Source organism: Metopolophium dirhodum, chromosome 1 (genome assembly GCF_019925205.1).
Source record: "Metopolophium dirhodum isolate CAU chromosome 1, ASM1992520v1, whole genome shotgun sequence".
NCBI classification, from domain to species: domain Eukaryota; kingdom Metazoa; phylum Arthropoda; class Insecta; order Hemiptera; family Aphididae; genus Metopolophium; species Metopolophium dirhodum.
The window spans coordinates 67,442,421-67,468,904 of NC_083560.1; the positions used below are offsets into that span (position 1 = coordinate 67,442,421).

General features: G+C 31.4%; 1 protein-coding gene and 1 pseudogene across 1 annotated transcript; both read right to left on the bottom strand.

The window, feature by feature from the left end:
* Positions 1-3,979: 3,979 nt before the first annotated feature.
* LOC132936268 (uncharacterized) lies at positions 3,980-7,601 on the bottom strand. Its single transcript, XM_061002956.1, has 4 exons — positions 7,421-7,601; positions 6,643-6,765; positions 5,539-5,824; positions 3,980-4,299 (listed from the first exon to the last, which is right to left on the bottom strand). Exons 2-4 carry the CDS (start codon positions 6,745-6,747, stop codon positions 4,124-4,126), a joined length of 567 nt encoding a protein of 188 aa, XP_060858939.1. The 5' UTR covers positions 6,748-6,765; positions 7,421-7,601; the 3' UTR covers positions 3,980-4,123.
* A 5,413-nt stretch (positions 7,602-13,014) lies between these two features.
* LOC132934446 (uncharacterized) lies at positions 13,015-13,823 on the bottom strand (annotated as a pseudogene).
* Positions 13,824-26,484: the final 12,661 nt, after the last annotated feature.

The window sequence follows — 26,484 nt, forward strand, 5'->3', positions numbered from 1 at the left end:
TTAAAAAAAACTAAAATTTCGGTTTCGGTTTTTTTCGGTTTTAAAAAAAAACTATAATTTCGGTTTCGGTTCCTTTTTGGTTTTTAAATTTAGGTTTCGGTTCTTTTCGGTTCTTATAAAATGAAAATTACGTTTCCTGTTTAAGGTTTTTAGTTTTATACTTAAAAAATTTTATTCAATTTCGATTCTTTAGAAAAATATTAGTATTTTCATTACTTAATAATTGATATCAATTATGGCAGGTCAATAACAATTTTCAACCAGATATTTTACCAGTTGCTTAAAACTAATGAGAAGACTAAATGATTAAAAAAAAACTTAACTTAATGGAGTTTGAATTAATTTTTAGTTTCTTCTGAAACCCATTCAAAACTTGATCGAGTATTCTACGAAATCCCGAATCGTTCAACATGCTGAATGGTCGTCCATTAATGGTTACGAGATCAACACAAGCATCAATAATTGTTTTTTCACTTAAATTAACTTTAACATATTTTGATTCATTAAAATGAAATAATTGTTGATGTGCTTTGACCTTAGAAACACCAACTGTTTTTTTTATCCTTTTTAGATCCTTTTTCCAGAAACTCTTCATACAATTCATTATGATGGCTTGCAAGATGTTTTTTTAAATTTGTACCATGATTACCCTATAAAAATAAGACTTTAATTTGAGGCAGTCAAACATTTTTTTTTACTATTATTATACATATTACCTATAATATATTATATATTATCAAGTTATAAAAATACCTGGGTAAAAAATAAAAACAAAATAATGATAAATAAATATTTATTAATCATAAAATATAAAAATAAAAATATACTATTTCATAGTAAACAAATCTTCAAACATTGAATATAATATGCAAACAATGAAATAAAGATTAATAGGTACCTACTTAATATAATATATAGATTAGGTATTCATTTTTATTTATAATTATTACATCACAAAAATTTAAAAAAATAATTAAAAAGTATATAGGTACTCTAAGTTTAATGAAGAAAATTAATTGAAATAAATAATTCTTAAAAACATTTTAAATTAAAACAATTATAAATATACAATATTATATTATCGGTATTATGTTATTATATTACTACACAAAAATGAATCTATGATTTATGAAATGAAATTTATCTTTAAATGGTTTGTTCTCATGGTGATTATTGATTTAAAATTTTAAAAGTTAAAACAATAAATATTTTGTATTAAATATATTACTTTGAAGAAGTTGAAAATCAATGTGGGATTATGAGAACATTTGAAAATTAAAATTAGGTTTAAATTCTTGATTTTTCTATACACACAATTCACACCATTATTTTGATTATTACCAATTATAATAAATTATGTAGATAAGTTATAATATAATATTATTTAACTATTTAACTAAAAATAAAAATAAATTGAGGGCTTAAATCTAAAATTTCAAATACCTAGATACTAATGTTAATATTTGTTAATAATTTACTTATTACTTACTTTAATTTTGCAAGTACAATGCTTACACGACGATTCACGTTCATTGCAATCATATTTATAATATGAATGTATTATTGACGAAAGTATACGACCCATTATGATATATAATACTAAGTTTAAAATAACGAAGTTAGACACCACCTACAGGGCTACAGGTACCTACAGCCACAAGACACTATAATGAGTATAATGAAATAAACAGTAACAAATCACAACACTAGCAATGAAAGACAGAATCTAATAATCAAAGAAACGCGTTAGGCGTGCTATACGCATCAGATAATCTGATAACGAATAACGATACTATAATAAAACTATAAGCATAGTAAATGTAAACATCATAACATTCGTAGTTATTTATAAACATATTTTATGAATTTCTTATTAGTTATTATTGTGGTAACTGGAAGTAGCAGACCTACAGGACCTGGTGTATATTGTGCAGTAAATAACGACTTTTATTTTTGCTGGAAATTGCTATTATTACATTATCAGTTGTTACGTAGAAATATTTATAGCTTATAGTGCTTATAATCAAGTGTTTACTGTTTAGTCTTAGTGACACGTCTCGATGTCTCAGACGCTTGAACTCTGTACTCTGTAGGTAATTGAATGATTATTTTTGAATATTATTAATCGTCGTAATAATAATGAAAAATAAAAATAAAAATAATAGAATTATTAAAAAACCGAAATTAATCGTAAGAAACCTTTAAAAAAAAGTACCGGTTCCGGTGGGGTTCCGGTTTTCAAATTAATTTAAATAAGGGTTTCGGTGAGGTTCCGGTTCCCATTATTCAAAGGGTTCCGGTTCCAAAACCGGTTCTTTTCGGTACGGTTCCAGTCCCTGTTTCTAACGCTATTTAAAATAAAATTATTTTCCTTAAGACATGTTTTTGTACAAAAAAACGCTCCGGCCCTAACGACCTCAAATTATTTTTGTTGAAAAAATATATCAATCAACCTCTCCCTCCTAAATAGGCATAACCGTATTGCGCAATAAACTATTGGGAATGTGTTATAATTAGTGTAGTAAATAAAATATAAAATTTTAATTTTAAGGTATTGAGGGAAATTTGAAAAACCAGCTCCGACACTCTTAATGGTTAATGATATATTTATATACCTAATACCTATGTATTATGTACCTAGTGTATTTTGTAAGTTATTAGTAAAATATATAAAAGATAGAATTCATTATTAATATAAGAAGGGGGTGGGTTGTTGCAAGGTTACGGGCTTTATTTTAACCTATTTTGGGAATCATGACACTAAAAAGGTTAAAAATTAATGTTTTTTAATGTGCCTAGTAAATTTGGTTTTGAGTAAGGTACAACAAAAAAATAAAACTAATTTTAATTATCTACTGGTTTTGCGTAAAATTCCCGTTTTCCCGGTTACTTAGAAAATTATTGGGAAGTTTTTACTTTTTACCATCCAAATTACTAACTAGTTCCAATATTAACCATCTACCACAAATCATCCTTAAACTTGAAAGTCAAAAACATTTTACTGCCCCAAAAAGTGATTACAGAAGGAAAAAAACAAATCATATTTGAGTTAAAAAGAGCATATTTATATTATGATGAAAATGTTAGGTATTTAAAAATAAACTGAAATTTGGTGTCCTATTGGCTATGTACAACATCTTACATGACAAACACTAATTGATGTCATAAATTAACTTTCAAATACTTTAATAATATTATATACACACCACTTTTGTTACGGGTTTTCGTGACGATGCGATTGCGCCTTTGGCCTTTAATTATTATATTATCATTGATCAGTGGTACACTGCACGTCGTGTCGGCTCAAGAGTTACTATCACTAGTATTTTTATTTTTAAAAGTGAATACTTCGTAGGCGACGGTGGACTTCTTACGCTGTGTCAAATCCTCGTGTTATTGACGCGCGTTGATAACCGTTGCCGAAGTAAATGGTGTATATAGCCATATTTTTAAAAATAGACTGTCGACAGCTCATAGATAATATATCATAATAATATATACATGGGCGGAACTACCATGTATTTAAGTGTGATCGAAGAGTTACCAAAGTGGTTACCAGTGCACCGAAGTCTATTCTAACGTCAGGCCCAGTGTTGAGAATAGATAACGAAAAATTCATCTAGATAAGATACAGATAATTTTATGGAAATTTATCTAGATACAGATAAAGATAACTACATTTTACATTCATCTAGATAAGATGAAGATAATCTAAGTTTTATCTAGATAATATTATAGATAAAAAGAATAATTATTACATTAATATAATTAAATAATAGATATACCTACTTCCTTTTTACCTACGTGAACATAAACTAACTTATAGTTAGTAGTCACAAGTCAATAGGTGTCTGGTACATAGTTACAATTAATGTTTTTGTAGCTAGTACCTAAGTATTTTTATTTTTACCTTAGTTTATTTGTTTAATTTATTGGAACAAAGTTTTACTTATTTTATATTTTATAGTAGACATTTTATTGAGAATAATTGTTGACTATTATGTTTCTTCAAAAACAATGAATAGAAAAAAAAAACGATATTATCTTTATTAAAATAAAAAAACAAAATAATTATAATTATAATTTATTACATAATATTATGTAGCTAACCAAATATATTATTCTAAAGGTTACATCTACAACAGAGCAGCTTTTCAAATGTAGTATCTTTTAGCCGATTTCGCCGTGGTGTTAAGACTTGTATAGCTCCGCTGAACAATCTTTCTACGGGAGCAGATGATGGCAATGATGTGTTATATTTTAAAAATACATTCTTTACAATAAAGAAAGAATCTAACATGATTAAATTTTTATTTTTTGAGTTTAAAAATGATGAACTTTGAATACCAGCTAAATTGGTGTTTCTTTTTTCGGTGGTGCATTGAGATTCGTTTAAATTTTCATCAATACAATTTTCTAGTAAATTGTTATAAAAGTTGTCATCATCACTCTCGTTATTTTCTTCACTAGATGAACCAGAATTTGGAGTTGAACTAATAACAGCACTTAATGTATTACATTCACTGACAAATAAATTTCTGCACAAATTTTTATATCTTATTGGTACCCAGTTCATTTTAAATTTTGGGTGGCTTATTGATGCAATAATAAATGCCTTACTCTTGGAACTGTTTAAGTTAAATAAATAATCAAATCGTTTTTCAAGATTTTGAATTATGCATAGACTTAATGGTTTACAATATACTCTATTTGTTGACTTTAATAACAAAAGTCTTATGGATAATATTGTTGGTGCCACATATCCTAAATAACTTCTTTTTTCTCCTTGTAATTTGTCTAGCGCTGAGGCTAATGGCTCCATAACTTCACAATACTCATTGAGAAATAGCCACTCAGTCATTTTTAACTTATTTAATTTCAGTTCATCAAATACTGGAATCAATTTTTCTTTATAATATAATATTTTTTTTGCCGCATCATACATTGAGTTCCACCTTGTAATAACCGGCACTGGAAATTTACAATTACATTTATCACTTACTGTATCTGAAGCTGCAGTACTACGACTGACCAGATTCCAAAACTTAAACAGTTTTTCAAACGTAGCTTTTGAAATTTGTAAATAAGATCTGTCAGTTATTTTTGCAATGTCTGTTGTAGCAATCAAATTCAGGGTATGAGCACAACATTTCATATGGTCAGGCAGGCAAATACTAATATCTTCAGAATGTTCATTTGATTCTTCAGAAAGTAAAGGATATAAATCAACATATTGAATTTCACAACCTTCGTCATCTTCACTTTCCGAATTTTCAACAAAAGTATTAGAATCTGAATCACTGGATAAATTACCTACATCGTAAGTATTTGATTTTTCACACAATGTGGTTGAGAATGTTCGAAATGCTTTACCAAAGTTACTTGCGTTGTCAGTTATAGTATGTGTTATTTTTGAAGTACTTATTTGATAAGTTTGAGTTATTTCATTGATTAACTCAGCAATATTTAAATAATTATGTCCACCTTTGATTCTTCTGCAGCCCAAAACATAGGAATGACGGGTATAAGAAATTTCTTCAATGAAGTGACATGTCATGCCAAGATAGCTTTTATTGTTAGTACTCCATATATCTGCAGTAGTCCAAATATACTGTTGTTTATTGAGCAAAGAAGTCAACATTGAAATATAATTTGTATAGCTTGAATTGAGTTTCTTTGATATATAATTTCGGTCTGGGAATAAAACAGAATCTGCAGATGTTAAACCAGTAAGGCCAAAGATTAACTGTCGAAATGCTGGTTTCTCGCATGTAATTAAAGGTCTCATTTCTTGAATAATGTAGTTGAACACCAAATTACCAATCTATAGAGTATAAAATATTAATATTACTTTTTTATGTTTTAGATTACAATATACTATTATATAGGATGTGATTCGTCAAGTATGTTAATCCCCTTTTTCTTTTTTAATACTGAAGTTACTTTAATTCTGATTTTTGAAATTTTAAATATAGGTACTTTAAGACCTATATTTTTAAATTCTTGAGATTTGTTGTAATACTGAAATAATGACCAACAGACATAAATTTATTTTTTTCAAATGAGAACCTGCTTTCAACAGTAAATTATTTAGTGTAACTTTTCTGAAAATGTTAACGTACCAGAATCAAAATTTGTACGAGTGGTTTTTGAGTTATTTAACTTTGTGTACTAAAGATAATAAGTCCACAATAATGGATATATAAGAATGGCTATGGTGATTTGAACATTTTAGTGATTAATATTAATTGTTTGATATTAATAATTTGTACGCAAATATGGCTCAAGTATAAATACTAGATTCACTTAGAGTATTTTTGTAAAACCTTTTTTAAGGATTATTATCCTTAGTACAAACAATTTAATAACTGAAAAATTACTGATTCATATTTCATATCATGTTGGCATCATCTTCAAATAATCTACATGATTGCAATTTATTATTAACCATATACATTGATAAGGTCAAAATAAATTGTATTTGTAATTTATATTATTTTATAATTTGTATTCTAGAATTTTTGTAATTTGTAAAAAAAACTTTGTTTGTAACTTGGTAGTAGCTAGGTAGCATAATTATATCTATAAATGCAATTTATTGAAAAGTACTTGTCTTATTTAATAACTAGTAAGTTGAATTACCTTATCTTTAGACCATTTTTTAGTTGGACCACTAAACAGTTTTGTTTGAATCTCTGTTGTTTTGGATACATCATGTCTTTTCCTTGCTTGGTTTACTTTTTGCATCAATGAGTTATGTTTGAGCTGTAAATTTATGGGTAATTTCTTTATAAAATGTATAATAAAGCAGACTACACATGGCATTAACTACTTTATATTAACAATCAGCATGTAATAACTTATAATAAGACATCATTTTAGAAAAACAACTTAAAAATATTCGAACAGAATAGGTGCATATTTTGCAGCTATCAAGCATTTTTATAATAATTTACTTAGATGTTTTATCTACATTGTTCCTAGCCTGATCAAACTAGAGAAACTATATTTAAATTGTTTAAGCCATAAACTTCACATAAGACGTAACATATTGAAAATTAAATATACTTGGTAATCAGTACTCAGTTTACATAGTACAAGTCTAATACTTTGTAGTTACTAGTTTAATACAAGTAAGTTAATGTAATATTTTTCTACAATTCTGCAGTTCAGTACTACTAATATTATTAATTATTATGTATATGATATCATAATATAGGTAGGCACCTAGTAGCCACTAGCCACTAGCCAGTAAAAATATTACTATAGTAAATTAGTAACTACAAAATCATAAAAGTAATTTAAATAACATGCATAGGTATTTTTTTTATTTTTGTCGATCAACGTGTTAACCTGATAAATTATATAATAATCCTAAAATAACAATGTATACAATTTAGTAATAAATACAAAAACTTACTTTAATGTGGCTTAAAAAGTTTCCACTCGAATTAGTTGATCCGTTTACTACTTTTTGGCAGTTTTGACATATAACTGACAATTTTTTACCTTCCACAGTTAATACTTTATAAAAATCATTAAATAAGTATTTAAAACTAGGAGGTTCAAGAGGAGCTTGGTTAGATTTGTCTAAATGTGGGTCGTCAGCATTTTCTTCTTGTGCCCCCGTTGCCAGATCAAGACGAATTTTTTTCGTAACAAAACGGTCCATAATGTTGTAAACTTCAATGCTTGAAATATTAAGTACATAATATATTAGATAATGGCTAATATTAATAGGCATTCTATTAATAAAAGTTATTACTTCGTACTTACTTATTGTGAATATGTTATATAATATATTGTTAACGAATAACGATGAATAATACTAACAGCAAAGCTTACACAACCATTGTAGTCACTAGTCAACACTCAACACTCAGTGGTCAGAAAACTGAAGACCGCCGATTACATACGCAGGGGCACTAGGTAATACCATTAATTATAAATACTAGTATTTATAATCAATGGTAATACAGACAATACGGTCTTATCTTTTCGTTAAGAAGGCTATTTTTAGTGTTTGAGTTTTTCCAAATCTAATATTAAAGCCTACGCGAATTGTTGAAATCGTCAATCATTAATATTGTTGATACCATCATTGATTATAAATAGGTTCTAATGTACTATAGGGCCGGATCATAATATGCGTTTTGTCGGTTGACGATAAAAACGTCACGACCAAATCGCGTGGTTTATTCCAGAACGATTTCGGACGGTTCGGAGAATCGACTAGTCTGGCCCCGATAACGTGGCTTAATGTTATACAGTCAAATTCGCTTATAACGATCTTCTAGGGACCTAGAGAATCTGATCGTTATAACCGAACTTCCTTTATATCCGGATTATAAAAAGTAACTTACACATAAGACATAACGTATAAAACCAACCATATACATTGCTTGGAATCGTTTTACCCGGAATATCGTTATATACGTCATCGTTATACGCGAATTTGACTGTATTTATATATGGATGGCACGGTTGTTTACCGATCGGTGGCCGGATCCTTAGTATTTATAAATTATAATCAATGATACCATGAATAAAATTACGATAATATTATAATATTATTTTGTGTAGCGGCTAGTTAAGACTAAGACTATACATTTCACATCTATTAATTATTATCTATACCAAATTGCCAATAAGGGTTATGTTGTCGAAATCTTCATAAAATAACGTTTAAACTTAATACAATTTGCTAGTAGAACATGGGAACAATTGGAATGAGTTCTGTGAGAACAATCTTAGTAAAAAAAAAAAATATTATTCATGAAAATGTATAATATGATTTGAATTAATTTATCTAGATAAATTTATCTAGATAACTAAATTTGTCATCTAAGATAACCAATAGATAAATGGCACAATAGTTATCTAGATGAGATAATAGATGAGTAATTTTTTATCTAGATAATTATCTAGATAAATTTATCTAGATAAGTCTCAACACTGGTCAGGCCATTACTTAATTATGAGCATGAGTATATTTAAAGCATGATTATGAGTATATATATATACTATATTAGGGTATGTACCTCCATAAAATAATTAAGATATTGAGACCACGAATATTTGAAATTGCCCAGCGCCCCTACCACATTTTAAAACCTTTGACGCCACTGGTGGTTACCATCTTACATAATATGTAACATATTACATAATATTATTATAAATAAAGCGTGGACGTGTGGTATCATAATAAACCGTGATAAGTGAAACATTAATATAATAATATATAAATGTAGTTTTTAGTTTTTATTTTTAATAATAAATTTTAAAAAAATGAACAAATAATAGGTAATTAGTAATTACTAATTACAATGGTCAAAATACCTGCGAGTGTCAGTATACATGACTGAATGAATACTTCCCTAAATTAATATTTAACTTTGATTGGAATTATATAAAAAAAAAAAATTTTACTTGCTCCTGGGAGCCTTACTGGTGGAGTGGCCTTACTGGTGGTTGCTGCTGGGCTTGCGGCTGCACCGCTGGTCGCTGGGCCTGGAAGCGGTTTCGTCCGTCTCGGACGTCGTGGAACTGGTATCCCGGCGCCGCTCGGCGAGGTGGAACCCGCTCAGGCGGCCCTGCCCTAGACCTGGTGGCTTCGTGCTGCGGGGTGTTTGCCCACGTGGATCAACATCCCTCGGCCAACCCCCGCTCGAACAGGGTCCACGCAGTAGGGCTTGCCCATGTCCGGCCAAAGATGCGGTGGCCGCGCGTTTGGGTGACCAACCGCCGATGGTTTCTTCCAGACCATCGCCCGACAGCCTCCTGGCTTCCCGCAACAACCGTGCGGTCATTTCCTGGAGCTTTATCGCATGTGTGGCAATCATGCCACGGGATGGCCGGTTGTCGCGGATTGGTGGCAGGTTATTTGCTCGTTGTGCTATCTAAAACAAGGTATGGTTAGTTAATGTTCTCTCACGGTCCTACAGCCCGCTTCCTCGCTGAGACAAGTAACTTAGTAGGGTGTATACCTTCCGTCAAGAACACTCCGGTTCCTAGTGGTTTACTCCAACTTAACCAGACCTAACCATATCGGGATGAACCCCGCATGAAATCGCTTCTCCGCACTTGACTGTGGATGCGCTTTATAATATGCCCAATCCCCTACTGACAGAATAGTTCTTCTCGGGGATTCTGCAGGTATATCGGTTCTGGGGGCTTTGGGGATGGACACCTTCGGGTAACACCCCTCTACCACCGGATCATCACCCGTTTCCACCGAAGGATTCCGATCTGCTCTGGACAACTCCGGACCATTTTTTCCTGCGTCCGGAGATTCTCCAAACATAATTTTGGCCGGCTACTGTCCGGTGTTTCGGTTTTCTCTGTTTTATACGGAGAACAATACGTGTAACTGGTAAAGATCCCACAAATTATGAGGTTTATCTACAAGTAAGGTTCGCAATCCTTTCTTCAATTCTTGATTTCGCCTTTCTACCGGATTGGCACGTGGGCGGGATATTGAAGTCATTCACCCTTCCATTCCCCACCTCTTGATAGGTTAGGTTAGGTCTGACGGTACTACAGCCCAATGCCAATATCTGACAATAATGCCCTCAAGTATCCGTACCGTGGGAACAACTCCCGTTCGAATGTATCCACAATCGATTTGGTCGTCGCCTTTCCTAAGGATATGCCCCTACCCAGCGACTGTATCAATCAGTTACTACCAAAATCGTTGTCTTACCAATCTGCGTCCGTGGGTACAGACCCATAATATCAATGCTCAGCAATTCCCAAGGTCGACGTGGGATTTGGGTGCACATCCGATCTTCTGGCTTGTGATTCAGTGGCTTTACAAGCGCACAGACATGGCACGCTAGCACGTAGTTACCCATCGCTTCCCGCATATCCGCTCAAAAGAAACGAATCTTTATGCTTCGGTACGTTTTTTCCACCCTGGGTGATTAGCTACGTCGTAGTCGTGAAACCTTTATAGCAGAATCTGGGCATTGTCAGATGGGACAACCACCCCCTCTTCACCACGCGCGATGGATTGAGGGTGGTGGTGTAATACCTGATCCCAGATGACTTACTACTTCTGAAGACGACCGAACCATGCACCGTCTCTGGACAGTTTAGCAAGTATCTCCTGTATGTTCGTGTTGTTGTGTTGCCACTCTCAGGCATCTTGCAATGATACGTTTTAGTCATCTTTCTTCGGCTGGATCTTTCCACACTGGGTGACACCCAAACCAGACTCTCCGGACGCTCCAACATTTCACCGGTCACTCCGGGCCAAATCACCGGAGGATCGTGGATATTTGTCTCCAACGACTCTTCGTCCACTGTATTCGGTCCTACCGGACAACATGATAGCACGTCGGCTGCTTCATTTTCTACTCCGGGCACGTGCTGGATTTCAAAATCAAAAGTCCCAAGTTGTAACTTCCATCGCGTTAGTTTTATGCGACTGCCCGAGCTTGCTGTAACCATCGGAGTGCCACGCTATCCGTAAATAACATAAACTTACCCAAGATACACCCTGAACCTGTCAACCACCCAAACTATGGCTAGACATTCACGTTCGACTGCTGATCTTTCCTGAGCTGGAAGTGTACGGTACCAACTCCGCCTTGCTTTCGTCAGTTTGTAGATTGAATGGCTTACCCGGGAGAGGTGGGCAGAGCCGTGGTGCTGACACCAAAGACTCCTTCAACTTCCGAAACGCCTGTCGTTCATTTAGTGGACGTGTCGCTGGTAAATAAGACCCACCTGCCAATATCCTGATTTAAAATCCATAGTACTGTAAATCAGACCATGTCATGGAGGTCCAGCATTGAGTGAGCGTCCAACTCCGTCTACATGTTGAGCCGGTGATAGTCCACGCAAAATCTGCGTTAGCTATCCTTTTTCTTCACGAGTACTACCAGTGCAGCACATGGAGATATACTAGGTTCTATAAAATCCTGTTCCTCCAATGTCTCGTACCATTTCGACAATGACCTAGTTTTTCTTTCGGGAGTACCCGTAATCGTTTAGAGCCACCGGATTTGGATCCTTGAGACGGATCTGGTGCTATATCACTCGAGTTCTACCTACCTCCGGAGAAAACCCCCGGATGTTGGCATAGGACTTGTTTGACCAGCATTCCGTATTCTCCTTCGGGTAAATCTGTGGTTGTTAAGTCCGTCCCTACGGTAACCAGAGTTACTGGATTTCTCCAACTTACGGAAACACGTCTCTCTTCCCCGAGTAGATTATGCAACCGCTATAGTATGCAACCGCGACTTTTTGCTCCACAAGGAAATTATGGCCCTGGAAGACATCTCCGATGATATCGTCTAACACTGCAGCCCTGAAGATACATCCGGGCATGAAATTCGGTTAACTCCGTAATTTTTCGAGTTCGGCCACCTAACTCCGTTGCTTACCACTCTTCGGACGACTCGAGATTTTTTCGTCAGATACTTCTTGGCCGGTCGGGACCCGGTGGTCCCGCCAGTCATTTTGGCGTTTCCTGACTCTGACTTTCTTTTCGGACATGCAGCTTGGCAGTGGTCATGACTACCACATCCCCTGCATCCTGTTCCTGAAGATCGTTGTTGCTTCGGATCCAGACCCTGGGATTTCCAGCACTCTCAGCTTTTCTTTTATCCAACCATTTTAATTTCAGTGGTCCGCTGGTACTCACTCCCGCCTTTCCGATAAAATGATTAACTTTTATAACTAAGGATTGAAAATTTGAAACAAGGTTCCACGTAACATAATGAATTTCTTTTATAGGTACCTACATTTAAAAAATAAATAATTTAATTAATATTCTATAAAATATCCAAGACTGAAAGCTCGTCTCCGATCAGAATCGTTTTTCGTATACAATGATGTTATATCATTGAATTCAAATTTAATACCATCCATTACAGTAACTCACTTGTAAACTACTATACAGCAGAGCGACATCCACTTACTTACCCTCTTTTTGATATCAAATTTGTGCTACAATATTTTAAGTAGGTAATAAAGTTATAAAAAAATAAATAATATTCATAAAAAATTTTATATTGTGTATATTAAAAATTCTACATTTTGTTTTTTTCCATGGGGATTTGTAGCTGTTTCTTTAAGGTCATCATACACTTCCCACCGCTCATTGTCTCGCCATACTATTGACTTATAATGTCCAGTGGATACTCTTAGACCAGAGCGATCCCCACTTACAAATACGATTGCACTTCTTAAATAGTATTCTTTGGTTCTTATTATTAATATTTTCGGTATTTCCTCCAAGTCCCATTAAACTGGTTTTGCATAATTTTGTGGAACATTACAGATTTCTGTAATGTCTGCATAACTTGTCGATTCTTCAAGTTCTACAAAATACAAGTTAGTCAATCAATTTTTATTTAAGAATTTTGGTAATATATAATAATTGTAAAGTATGAAGGTAATTTATTTTACCTTTTGGAAGTGACATAAGCTCAATCAATATATGGGATTTTGCATTGAATGTATTTTTCCTTCTTGACGGACATTCAATACAGTCTATTTCTTCAGTTGAAAAGTATTTTTCAATTTCTTCTTGTACATTTATGTAATCATCAAAAGCACATAACGAAATAACTGGGTATTTTTGTACAGTGATATAATTAGGACATAACATATTTTTACAACAATTCACGTTTGTATATGATGGCAATTTTTTGAATAGTTTTTTTGCTGTAGATTTTAATGTTCCCATAATATCAATTAGTTGTATATTACCTACTAGAGTATGCTCTTCCATCATTATATGGGTAATGCAGTGCCAATAATTCTATTCGTTCTTTATACAAACTAGTTATTTTTACATTTTTTTTACTTAACATTCTAGTTATAAATTTTGCTGTTCTATCAGATTTTTCATGTTTTACCAAGAATGAAAGATAGTTACTACTGTCTGCAGCTGCATAGGCCAATGATGTTAATATAGAATCAACAGAACAAGTATTTCTCAATATAACTTTTCCTATGTTTTTTATTGTCTGAGGCTTGTTGTTAAAAGTATTTCCATTTTTTAAAAATACAATTTGTTTTTCTGATCCTTTTTTGTTGAGATCGAGGTTCTCAAATCCTGCTTGTGGATTAAGGTAAGATTTTTTAGATCGACTATTTTTAAATGTTGTTGACTTCCCTTTTTTTTGCCATTGTTCTTCTGCATTTGTTTCTGTGTTACATTCTACACAGGTCAAACAAATCCGTGTCTCACCATATCCCTCATCACTATCTATATTTTTTACCGAACAGCCAAATGAATGAACTGGCTTGGTACATTGTACACAACGATAGGCTCCTGTAGGAAAATTACCATTACTACACGCTAAACATGGATGTAGGATACCTGATACTTCTTCATTGATTTGTTGACTTTCATTTAACTTTTCATCTAAATTGTTAGTAACTGTATAATTACAAATGTATGTATTTGAATTTTTATCAAGTGTCACTGTATCTATGTGAATTGTATCAATTTTTTCGTACTCCGCATCAGCATTTTCATTATGATTTTTACTGTTGTTAAATTTATTTCCATTTTTTAAAAATACAATTTGTTTTTCTGATCCTTTTTTGTTGAGATCGAGGTTCTCAAATCCTGCTTGTGGATTAAGGTAAGATTTTTTATATCGATTATTTTTAAATGTTGTTGACATCCCTTTCTTTTGCCATTGTTCTTCAGCATTAGTTTCTGTATTACATTCTAAAAATGTATTTGAATTTTTATCAAGTGTCACTGTATCTATGTGAATTTTATCAACTTTTTTATACTCAAAATTTTCATTCTGATTTTTACTATCAGAATCGCTTGATTGATTTGATGGAATTGTGTTAGTGTCATATATTTTTTTAAGCGGAATATTATTTTGTATCAGTAAGTGATCGCCTTTATAATAAGAAATAATCTTGTCTAAAAATGTATCAATTCTTAATGGTAAATTATCACTTTTAAAAACTCTATTTTTAAGTTGATTGAAATTACTTTCTATCCGGGCACTGGACGCTGAAGCTTCTCCATAACCAAATGTTTTTCTCATGATACCTGACCAACAAGGATATAACTTCATGGGCTTAATTATAAGAGGCACAATTTCTGGAGTATATTGTGCATTGTCAATATCACCTTCATTTGTTTGAACTTCCATTTTACATTGCTCAGCTATTGATGATGCCCAAATCTCAAATTAACCAAAAAAATCTTCACGTAAGTCTTCAAGATCATGATCTTCGGAAAGTTCTTTGGCTGTACTATTTTCATCAATAAATGTATCATACTCCTGCAGGTATGCCATTTTATTGGAAATCAAAGATTGCAGATATTTTTTACTTGAGGCACATATAGTATCTTCAGTTAATTGTTTATTTGATATTAAAATATGACCATCGTAGTGACTCAAAGCTACATTAAAAATAGCTTTGAGTATTTTATTGGCTTCTTCAATTGAATTACAGTATATTAATAGTGCCATGGATCTAACAAACAGTGATTTTGTTCGAGCAAACTTAACATTTTTCAAAGGAGTCCATTTGGTTATTAAATGAATAAAATGGTTGACATCATTTCTAATATAGCATGTGGATACAGAGCAAGTTCTATCATTTGGATTAAAAATTAATTTGTAACATGATTCTAAGTATGCCTGTAGTGACTTGTATTGTGTGAATGATTGAACGATGGCTGACATTAGAGCTAATGATTGATCACAAACAATCATTTTTGGTGGTTTAATGCCACATCTAAGCCAACGGTCCAACCAAGAGTATATGGATAATGTATCATGTTGTTCTGAAATCATTGATAGTGCAGTAAATGTTTTACCTTCTATTTCCATAACACCTTCATACAAAAACAGATGACTACTTTGATCGCCATTCGACCTCTTAATTTTCTTACAACATCCACCTGTTGCATCAAACGACATAGTTGGTATTTTGACTCTAGAATAGCATTCTTTGTATATCTGTAATTGCAGGTTGCTCCAAAAATGAACAAAAAACCCATCATATCCAACATTTCGAATAATTGAGCAATAAGTTTCACAATGTTTCATAATATTTACAGCAACTATTGGATTGGAATGATACCGTTCAGCATTTATTGCTCTACTCTTAGCTGTTCTTAGAGTTTGATTGTTTGGTATTTGAGCTGGGGTAAAATCTCCTAAAAATATATTTTATTTATTGTTTATTAAATGTATAACATTATATTATTATAATGGTTCATAATACTATAAAGTAACTATGAGAAAATATTTTTATTGAAATGCAAATATTTTTATTCAAAGCAGCTATGAATTGCACAGTAGAAATATTCTTTTCAAAATGTTGAAGAATAAAAACTTATCTAAGGGTACTGAAATTATTTCTTAATCTTGTTTTGAAAATATTGTATTTTATGAATGTAAATGGACAAGGTTTTAAAGAAATTACAATGTGTGCAATAATTAGAACAATTAACCCAAAATAATTATAACAAAAGTTATTAATAAATAAAAGATTATGTGACTTGATTAAAGCATTGGCGTAGCAAGGGGGATGTTGTAAGGGTGTAATATTGCCCACCTTAACCATGTTAATTTATTACAGGTATACCTATAGTAAAATGGTGAAAGATAAATTATTTTACAATAGATATGGTCAAATGTTATTTTTTATAACACCTCCTTTGAAAATGTCTAGCAATTTAATTTTCCCTTTTAAAAAAGGAATATTTGATTCACAAAAAAAACTTCCTACTTAGTGTAAAATATACATTATATAGTAATTTTAATGATATCCTGTTTCTTCATATTAGAAGTATAAGCATCGTTTAAAACCAAACACTTCAACAAAATTAAAATTTTTTTTTACTTCAAGCATTATTTTATCAATACAATCGGTAGCCTAAAATATTGGGGGGGAAATGTGATATCATTTTAATTACCCTCTTTCATCAAACGTTTTGCTTCCTTGCGGTTGAAAACTGAAGGATCAATATGTTTATCAAGCATTGCTGATACAGCACGGATTTTTTGAGTGCCCATTAACTTGCGTTTTTTGGAATGTGAGATATTATAGGAACCAGAATATCTACATTCCATTATTACTCTGTAAAAAAAATAACAAATTAATGTGTTTAATATTTAAATTACATTAGTACCACAATGGTCAATCGAATAGATTATTTATCAATGGCACACTCCAGAATGGTATTAAGTAGGGGTAAGTACAAAAAATGTATATGCCTCCCTATATTTTTTTATAATATATTTTTCATAAGTTAACTTATACTTGTTTTTAAACTTTTATCAGCTCGCACCATTGATATCAAATTATTGAATATACAAACATAATATTGTATATTATCTTACCTAGAATCATTGTCAGGAATTTGCTTTATAGATCCTTCAAAAACTGAACCACAATCAGAACAACGACCACGTACTGATATGTATGTCCCATAATTTACATTAATGTAAGACTTTTTAAACACTAGACAACATGGAAGTCTTGTGTGCATAAAGAAATGTTCTTGTACGATATTAGTCCATTCATATGGAGACATTATTTGATACGTTCTTGGACCTTGTTTTTCCTCATATATTTTAGGCTTAATAGCTTGCCATTCGTTATCAGAAAATGTAATAGAAAATTCAAGATCATTAAATACAACCGTCTCATCATCATCTGTGCAAGGAGAACAAACTAAAAACCAATATAACATAATAATTTAATAAATATTTACCTAAATGAAGACATTATGAAACTTAGGAAGTCTGATAACTAAGTGTAATTAACTAGGGGTAGGTACTCTAGAGTTAATTATTTATGAAAACAATTTTATCAAATTAACATTTACCTGTACTAAAATCATCTTTATTTTCCTTTGATGATATCAGTCCCAATTTGTTTTTAATTCCACCACGATTTAGAGCAACTCGAACTCTAAGAGCTGCAGGGGTGATGTTCTCATTTCTCACTTCTTCATTTTAATGCTATGGAAAAAAAAACAATAAAAAGTCTGAATGTATCAATAAATTACATAATTCAATTAATAGCTACCAAATCAAATAAAACTCCAGGTTAGGTACGCTTTATTTTATATTTTACATTTCTTATTAGTTATTTCTAAGTTATAAATATTGAATAGTTTCTATTATAATTATATGTATACTATATATCATTATTTATATTGTATAAATTGTATATTTTTATTTATTATTTTTTTTTAAACATTATTCTCATCTATTGGATAGGTTTTAATTCAATCACATAATATATTAATTTATTATTTTTATCAATAAAGTTATTTTTGACAATAGGTACCTACTACTATAATAATAATTGTCGTTGATAAATGATTTTCCATGTACTATGGTGGTAAATAGTTAATAGTTTGTAATATTATTTTATTTAAATGTAATTAAACATTTTTTCAGGTAGGTATATTATAAATATTATATAGGTTTGAAGTGATAGGTACCTATTTAGTATATACTATATAGTTGAGATGTTATGTGAAGATAAATATTATTTACTCACTTTACTCTTAGGTGTTTAATTAACAATAATATTATTGATAAAATTTGGGAAAAAATAAATCTAAAATCTAAAATCAAAAATCTAAAATAAACATATTATATTTTTTGGGAATTACAAATTATACCTAATAAAAGGTAATACTATCATAGATACCTACAACGGCTACAACTATATACTAGATATAACTATATATATTTAATTTTATATTGTTATTTTCTACAAGTCATTTATTGACTATTTTTTAATCAATAGAATAAATCTTTTCCTTGTGTACATAAAATTAATATAATTAATTTAATTGTAGTACCTATTATAGGTAATTGATAAGTTTAAAATGTAGAGCCTACACATTTAAAATGGTTGAATAGGTAATTGAATGTACCTATTAAAGCTGTATGTATGTTGAATCATACATTGCATTGTTTATATTATTTAGATACCTATACTAATACAATAATACTTACTATAGCCATCAAAAATAATTTGATCTTTCAAATTGAAAATTTCATCATCAATATTTTTAATTAAATTATTTGGTTTTCTTCCTCTATTATTGTTTGCCATCACTTATTACTTATTAGAGTAATATACAAACGTTCTAACTTCTACTTATATTTTAATATAAAACAAAATAAATTCAAGTAAATAATTATACCTAATACACGTCACACGACATAAATGTAACTTACTTACACAATGATCACAATTTTGAAAAACAGAAATAGGTACATAAAGACATTTATAACTATTTTTAGATAAACAATATTATATTTTTAACAATAACAATCTCGTTATCGCTACCGCGGCCCGTAGTCGTTATCACACGTCGTTTTTTTTTCAAAACATTTTAATAAAAATCGGTTTTTTTTCTCACTTTTTACAATTTTCTTTGGTTTTTTTACGATTTTTCGACCCCGTTCTGGTACCGGACGCTCGGGAAGAGGCATACGCTTCCGGTTTTCGTTTGCGTTCAGTTCTCGGTGGTCCGCGTCTCGCCCGATTCGATGGCAAATAGTGCCGCCTCGAGTCGTTTTGTCGCTATTATTTCTCTCTTTTTACCGTCGTTCTCGATCCGTTCCGTTTTTTTAATCGCCGTCTGTGTACTATTCGCTCGGCAGACGTCTTTTCAAAGCCACCGGTATGCGGTTCGTACGCCAATTCGGTCCGTAACCTATGCGTTCGCGTTTACAAAATTACAAACCGAGGTAGCACAAATGTAAACATATTATATACGTATTATAATATATTTTTTTTTATTCATTCAAAATAAATTATATTTACCTATTATAAGTTCAGAGTTTTTTTTCTCCACCTAATATTTTTAAACTCAGGTCAAAGTTGCGGTAACGTTTAAAAGTTTGATATAAAAAGGGTGTATGAGTCGAGTTTGTTCCGCAGCACCCGTAAGATGAATTTGGATTTTGGGGGGGTTTGAGTGTTGTACGAAATTTAATTTTGGTTGTACAAAATTGTACAAAATAAAGTGCATAATACTGTTCGGTTCAAAGTTGAAATTCGTGAAAATTAACTGATCCGGGTGCTGGGGTAACGTTACCGCAGCACCCGTAAGATGAATTTGGATTTTGGGGGGGTTTGAGTGTTGTACGAAATTTAATTTTGGTTGTACAAAATTGTACAAAATAAAGTACATAATACTGTTCGGTTCAAAGTTGAAATTCGTGAAAATTAACTGATCCGGGTGCTGGGGTAACGTTAGCGCAGCACCCGTAAGATGAATTTGGATTTTGGGGGGGTTTGAGTGTTGTACAAAATTTAATTTTGGTTGTACAAAATTGTACAAAATAAAGTGCATAATACTGTTCGGTTCAAAGTTGAAATTCGTGAAAATTAACTGATCCGGGTGCTGGGGTAACGTTACCGCAGCACCCGTAAGATGAATTTGGATTTTGGGGGGGTTTGAGTGTTGTACGAAATTTAATTTTGGTTGTACAAAATTGTACAAAATAAAGTACATAATACTGTACGGTTCAAAGTTGAAATTCGTGAAAATTAACTGATCCGGGTGCTGGGGTAACGTTACCGCAGCACCCGTAAGATGAATTTGGATTTTGGGGGTGTTTGAGTGTTGTACAAAATTGTACAAAATAAAGTACATAATACTGCGTGATTGAAATTCATGATTTTGAAAGTACAGGTGCTGGGGTAACGCACCTCTAATTGTACCACAAATTACCTTATCACACGGAATTTAATAAACCCCAAAGGCCAAAATACTAACTAATAATCAAAATTGTGGTATTTGTCTCAAATACTGAAAGTTTATAAATTATAATCAGTATTAGAATTTTAGACTGAGTATATCAATGAATTTATAAATATTGGTTACACAATAATGTCTTTACTTTTGTCTGTGTGTGTGTGTATGATAGGATGATGCACAACCAGCTATTGGAACAGTAAAATGCATTAATCTTCAACCGTATAGGTAGTAAGTACTTATTCTTGTATGATCGTCGATCGAGCTCACATTTGGATGAATTATTGACTGTACTTACAAATTATTATAAAATATATTTTATTCGAATATTCGAATTCCCTATATCGAGTATATTATACTCTCTTCGAGCTTCGGCCTGTATGACTGTATATAAATAACTAATTAATAAAAAATAAACACCCACAAAGACATCTGGCATGACGTTTGCAAGTTTACAACTGTACTACATTGGTTAAATATGATGCCGGGATTCTTTCAGTTTTTACATTATATTAGAGAGATACATAATATTCACTTTGTGGATTGTCAGTTGTCACGACCAAACTATATTATTATATCGTCACGACCATCAATCGTCAACACTACTCATTATGTATACGATACATAATAGTAATAATTACAATTTTATTATATACAGGTGTCTCGTTTTACACGATTTATCAATTATCATCGCTCATTCACGCATCGCATAAATATACTTGTTTTATAATATCATCCACCGTTCGGCCAGTGTCGACAGATCGAATTCTATGATATTATACTATTTTATAGAATGGGTTGGTTCATTATTAAATCTTTGCACAATACCACAAAATAATAATGCGGTGCGTGTTACTTCATAATAATAAAACGCAATGTAAAAATGTAAAATTTTAAATTACGTCCACCACAGCTGTTCCTTATAATTGGAGGTTTATACTGCTTTTATAGACAAGTATAGACAACATAATATTTTTTATTTTTTATTAATATGCCAAGTAAAATAATTTTATTTTTGAACCTAAAAAACCTATTTAATTTAAAAATTCCTGTTCGGTTCCGGTACTTTATGCTAGGTTTACACGTGCATGTCACCGATGCAAGTTGAGGCGCCAGTGAGGTGTAAACATATTCTGGCGCGCAAGTGAAAATAAAAATTGGAATATTCCAACATAACCAGTGTTGTATAAAGATAATTTTTTAAATATCTAGATAAAGATAAAAGATAATTATTGCTAGAATATTTATCTAGATGGAGATAAAAGATACATGATAATTTAATTATCTAGATAAAGATAAAAAATCAACATTTATTATCCAGATAAAAAAAAAATAAAATTTTTTTTAATATGTACCTACCTACCTTTTTATTACAAACCTAACGTGAATAAAATTTTTAAAATTCCGGTAACAATATTTAATAACTAAGAAGTGATAGAAAATTATTAAATAAACACATAGAAGGCTAGAGCCGCCTTAATAAAATATAGATATACACTAATCATGTATATTATGTTTTTGCAATGCTAAAATTAGTATTATAGGTATTTTATTTTACACTAGGTAATATTATTATTATACTTATTATTAATAATAAATCAATAATAATTTATTTTGTGAACGTTTCAATTTTAATCTCCGAATGCTAGGTAGTATCCTGTTGACGGTCAGCGAATACGACGCTAATACGTAGACGCGTAGTTAACCCAAAACGTTTATTAGTTTATTACTAAGAACATTTAAAATATGAATTTGATATATCTAATAATTTAAGTATGAAAAATACATATAGGTATATTTATAAACTATAAATTATAATACTAATATACATATTAAATAATAATTTTTACCTATTATGTTTAAATACAAATTTACGATTTTGTAATCAGAAAATATAAAATACCTAATTAACATTAATTATAATTTATAATAGAAATATTTAAAAATTAAATTATATCTATGTAAATTTATTTATCTAGATGTTTTAATTATTTATCTTAGATAATAGCTTAAATAACATATTTCTCATTTATGTGTATAAGATAAAAGATAAAAATATACCATTCTAGATAAAACACAACACGTGTAGTACTGAACATAACTGATGAGCTGGCACGTAGATGATGGCACTACATAACAAACATGCACGAGTAAACCCACCTTTGTTTATTAAAATAAAGGTTTCGGTTCCGGTTCTTAATATTTTCTTATGTTCCAGTTCCAGAACTGGTATACCCACATGGCTACTTTGTATTGTGCTGACTGCTGGTATATAGGTAAAGCTCCACCCTCTACAGCACCTCCGTCCACTGGCCGCACATTCGGCCATCTCGGCCCGCAATCACATTTTATTTAATGAATAATCATTATTTATATTACCTGGCAAGTTATTACCAAAAGACACACTTCACGTAATAATGTATAAATCGTCGGCCTAAAGAGCGTAACTTCATTTTTTTTTATATTTCGGGATTATTGGTGATTAAAATAAAGAAAAAAACCGCATCGTATGATAAAGTCGTAACTGAAATTGTATCATATTTTAATCCTCCATGAAATTAATAATTAGAAATCATCGTATGTTTTTTCCTCTCCTGAAATTTTTTAATTTTGGACAGACACTTTTTGCGGCTTAGGCCAACGAAATATATTATATTATATTTTTTCTTCATTACAATATGGAGTACGTCAGCTTAAGTCATCCACGGCGATGTGCGTGGGAAGAATGATGGTAAAAAGGGACCATCAGACATAGACAGCTATCTGATCCTTTTTGATGTATTATTATTATTATTATTATTATTATTATTATTACTATTATTATTGTATATTTGTCCGGTACAATGTATTATTTCATATTATTTATATTGTTATAGATTTTGACCGGTAACCGGCCAGAGGAGCCAAATTGGGTTTTTTTGGATTATTTAATATATATTATTATTATTTAAACTATTATCGAAATCTGTTTATCTCGTCCACTGACTATTATGAGTTATAAGTAATATTATCATAATATGCATCTGTTTTTTTATTTAAGTTTGAGTTACACGCCCGTCTTAGCTATCTCGGCATCAAATTAAATTACACATTTTTCTATCTATTTAAATATTGTGCCATGAGTTTTTATTTATTATCATTACTATTATAATTTGTTTCCAAAATATAATATACCTATACAACAATTCACGAAGTTCCGGCCCCTTCAGGTCTTGGTTTGTGGTTGGCGACCTCGCCCAAAGTAACAGGCAATAATATGACTATCGATACACAAGTTGCCTTTTGGCGAATCGTCGATCAGTCACAACTTATGTCCAAATCAAAAAATGCCTACTGAAATAATTGCCAATATAGGTAAAATATTCCAATTATTATAATATATTGTCAACCGATTAAATAGCCCCATTATAAAATGGCCAATAAGTAAAATGGTCCAGTACTATAATATAGCGGCTATATTATAGCCAGTAGATAGAAAAGTCCATTGATAAAATGTTAAATGACCATTGTTAAATATTATTATTATTATACCAAAGAAATTAAAAAAAAAAATTAACTTCATAGTTATTACTTATTAATATTACATAAAATGTACATAAAATGTACATATAAAAATCATATTGTATTAACCAGTTAGAAATAAAAAAAATAAACAATAGTTAATAATATGACTATTAGTCATATAAACAATATAGTTTTTTTTTTTTTATTTATTTGAAGTAATCTACAATCTATACATGTTCTTAGTATAATAATAAGTAGATTTGATGAGTGACAAGTAAGAATGATATGATAATAATATTAGGGAAGATACCCAGTGGTAACAGTGTAACACCCTATAAATGACAGGAATAACAATGAAAAGAGAGAAAAAAAAATAAAAAATAGTAATAATAAATAATTAATTTGAGGATTGGAGGTGTTACCTGGTAGCGACCTCCAGCTAAAAAGTATAGTTAAAAATATAATTAAAAATTTAGGTACTTACCTATATTATATATTATTTTATAGGTAGGTACCTATAAAATATAAAATATAATGAATATGAATTAAAACATTTTAATGCATAATATGAAATTTTTCACCAGATTTTTATTTGATGTCATATTCTAAAAGTTGTTCGGGACTACGTCACAAAGAGACACGATGCTGAAAATGAACAATCCCATTTTAAACGGGACTCGAGGTCGCCCTATATAAACCGTAGCTAACATAGTTAAACAGGTGACTGTGATCCATAATATATTATGTAAAATCACATTACAACATAGGTAGGTTCTAAGTCAACTTTCGGGATTTTTAGTTAAAATTTATAATATTGTGTTTAATGGCATAGGCTAAAAATACAAGCTTCCTCAATAGGTGTTTCCTTTAGAACCATTTGAAATATCAAAATAATTAGATTTATTTGTGGTTTGGTTTAATGTAATGTCTCCCATGCCTCTCTGTTCTGTATATCCACCGTGTCCTGGTACAATCACGCAATAATAATAATAATAATAATATACAATATACGATTATACGAAAACCGAAATGATTTGTTTTTTTTTCATTTCGTTTTTTACAATCTGCTTATCCCCGCGGCCTCCTTTCCACTGCAGTAAATACCTATATATTCACGACTATTTATACCGAAGAGGGTCGTGATTTGCATTGTATACGTCGACGGCGTAGTACAAGCAACCGTAATGTATACATTTATTCGCGTAAGAATATAATGTATACGTGTATAAAGGAGAAGCTAGTCACGATGAATGCGGAACGAAGACGAAACAATAATAATGACGGCGTCGACGACGTCGACCCTCTGGCCGATTGTCTCCTATATAGGTACGTATGTATACCTGCCAGCTGCCCGTGAGTACAGTCCCCATTATAGCTATTTTATTTATGCACGTCGGGTCGACGGGTGTGGTACATGTGGAGGGGGAGGGGTTGGTTTCACCGGGCTTTCTGTTGTTTAGCCGACGTATTATAATATATACATTATACATGTATATACCACACCACTGTTGCACTTTTTGTGTGTGCGTGACGAGCAGGACGACGTCATCAATATTGAATAGATGCGAGGCGAGTCGAAATGAAACAATATATAAACAAAACGACGAAAAACTAAAGTAAAAAAGTCCCTACTGCGTGCATAAACGTGTCACCGTCCGTCCGTGCTGCAGTGATCTCACACAACTGCTTTATAAAAACTTCTGTGACGTATATGCGTACGTTGATTTCCACGCTGGATAAGAGGTGGTGAGTAGGTACCTACATACATATATATTATATAATATATAGGAAGTAATATAAACAGTAGATTGTATTTAAAGTATTTATGTAATTTGGTAAATTTTTGAATTCTGCCCGACGTTATATTAGTTAAAACGTTAAAACTGGGAATACGACCCGTAAGAATACACGAATGGATATATTAATATATTATTATATTACAATGTGGTATATCGGTTCATATATAATTTATACAACTAAAGTTAAAGTATATTGGAATGGACTTGGGGAAATGTGGGTGGTGGCATTGTTGTTGCGTGGAATTATGACATTACACTACTAGTCTGACTTAAAAGTTAAATTAGTTGGGATATCGGGAGTTTATTTTGGGCCCCGTTGTTTACACGGAGACTCACTTTGCCACAAGGCAGAGAAGGAGTTGATGATCAAAGGCAACCTACTAGGTGCGTTGATGATGTACAATATCCTTTGGTTCCTTTGTTATTTTAACTTGGTCTTGTCGTTTTATTGCA

Coding starts and splice junctions, on each gene's coding strand:
- LOC132936268 (XM_061002956.1), bottom strand. CDS start 6,747: ATGCAAAAAGTAAACCAAGCAAGGAAAAGACATGATGTATCCAAAACA. Junction 5,825..6,642: donor AAAAATGGTCTAAAGATAAG/GTAATTCAACTT, acceptor TATACTCTATAG/ATTGGTAATTTGGTGTTCAA. Junction 4,300..5,538: donor CATGACATGTCACTTCATTG/AAGAAATTTCTT, acceptor AAAATTTAATCA/TGTTAGATTCTTTCTTTATT.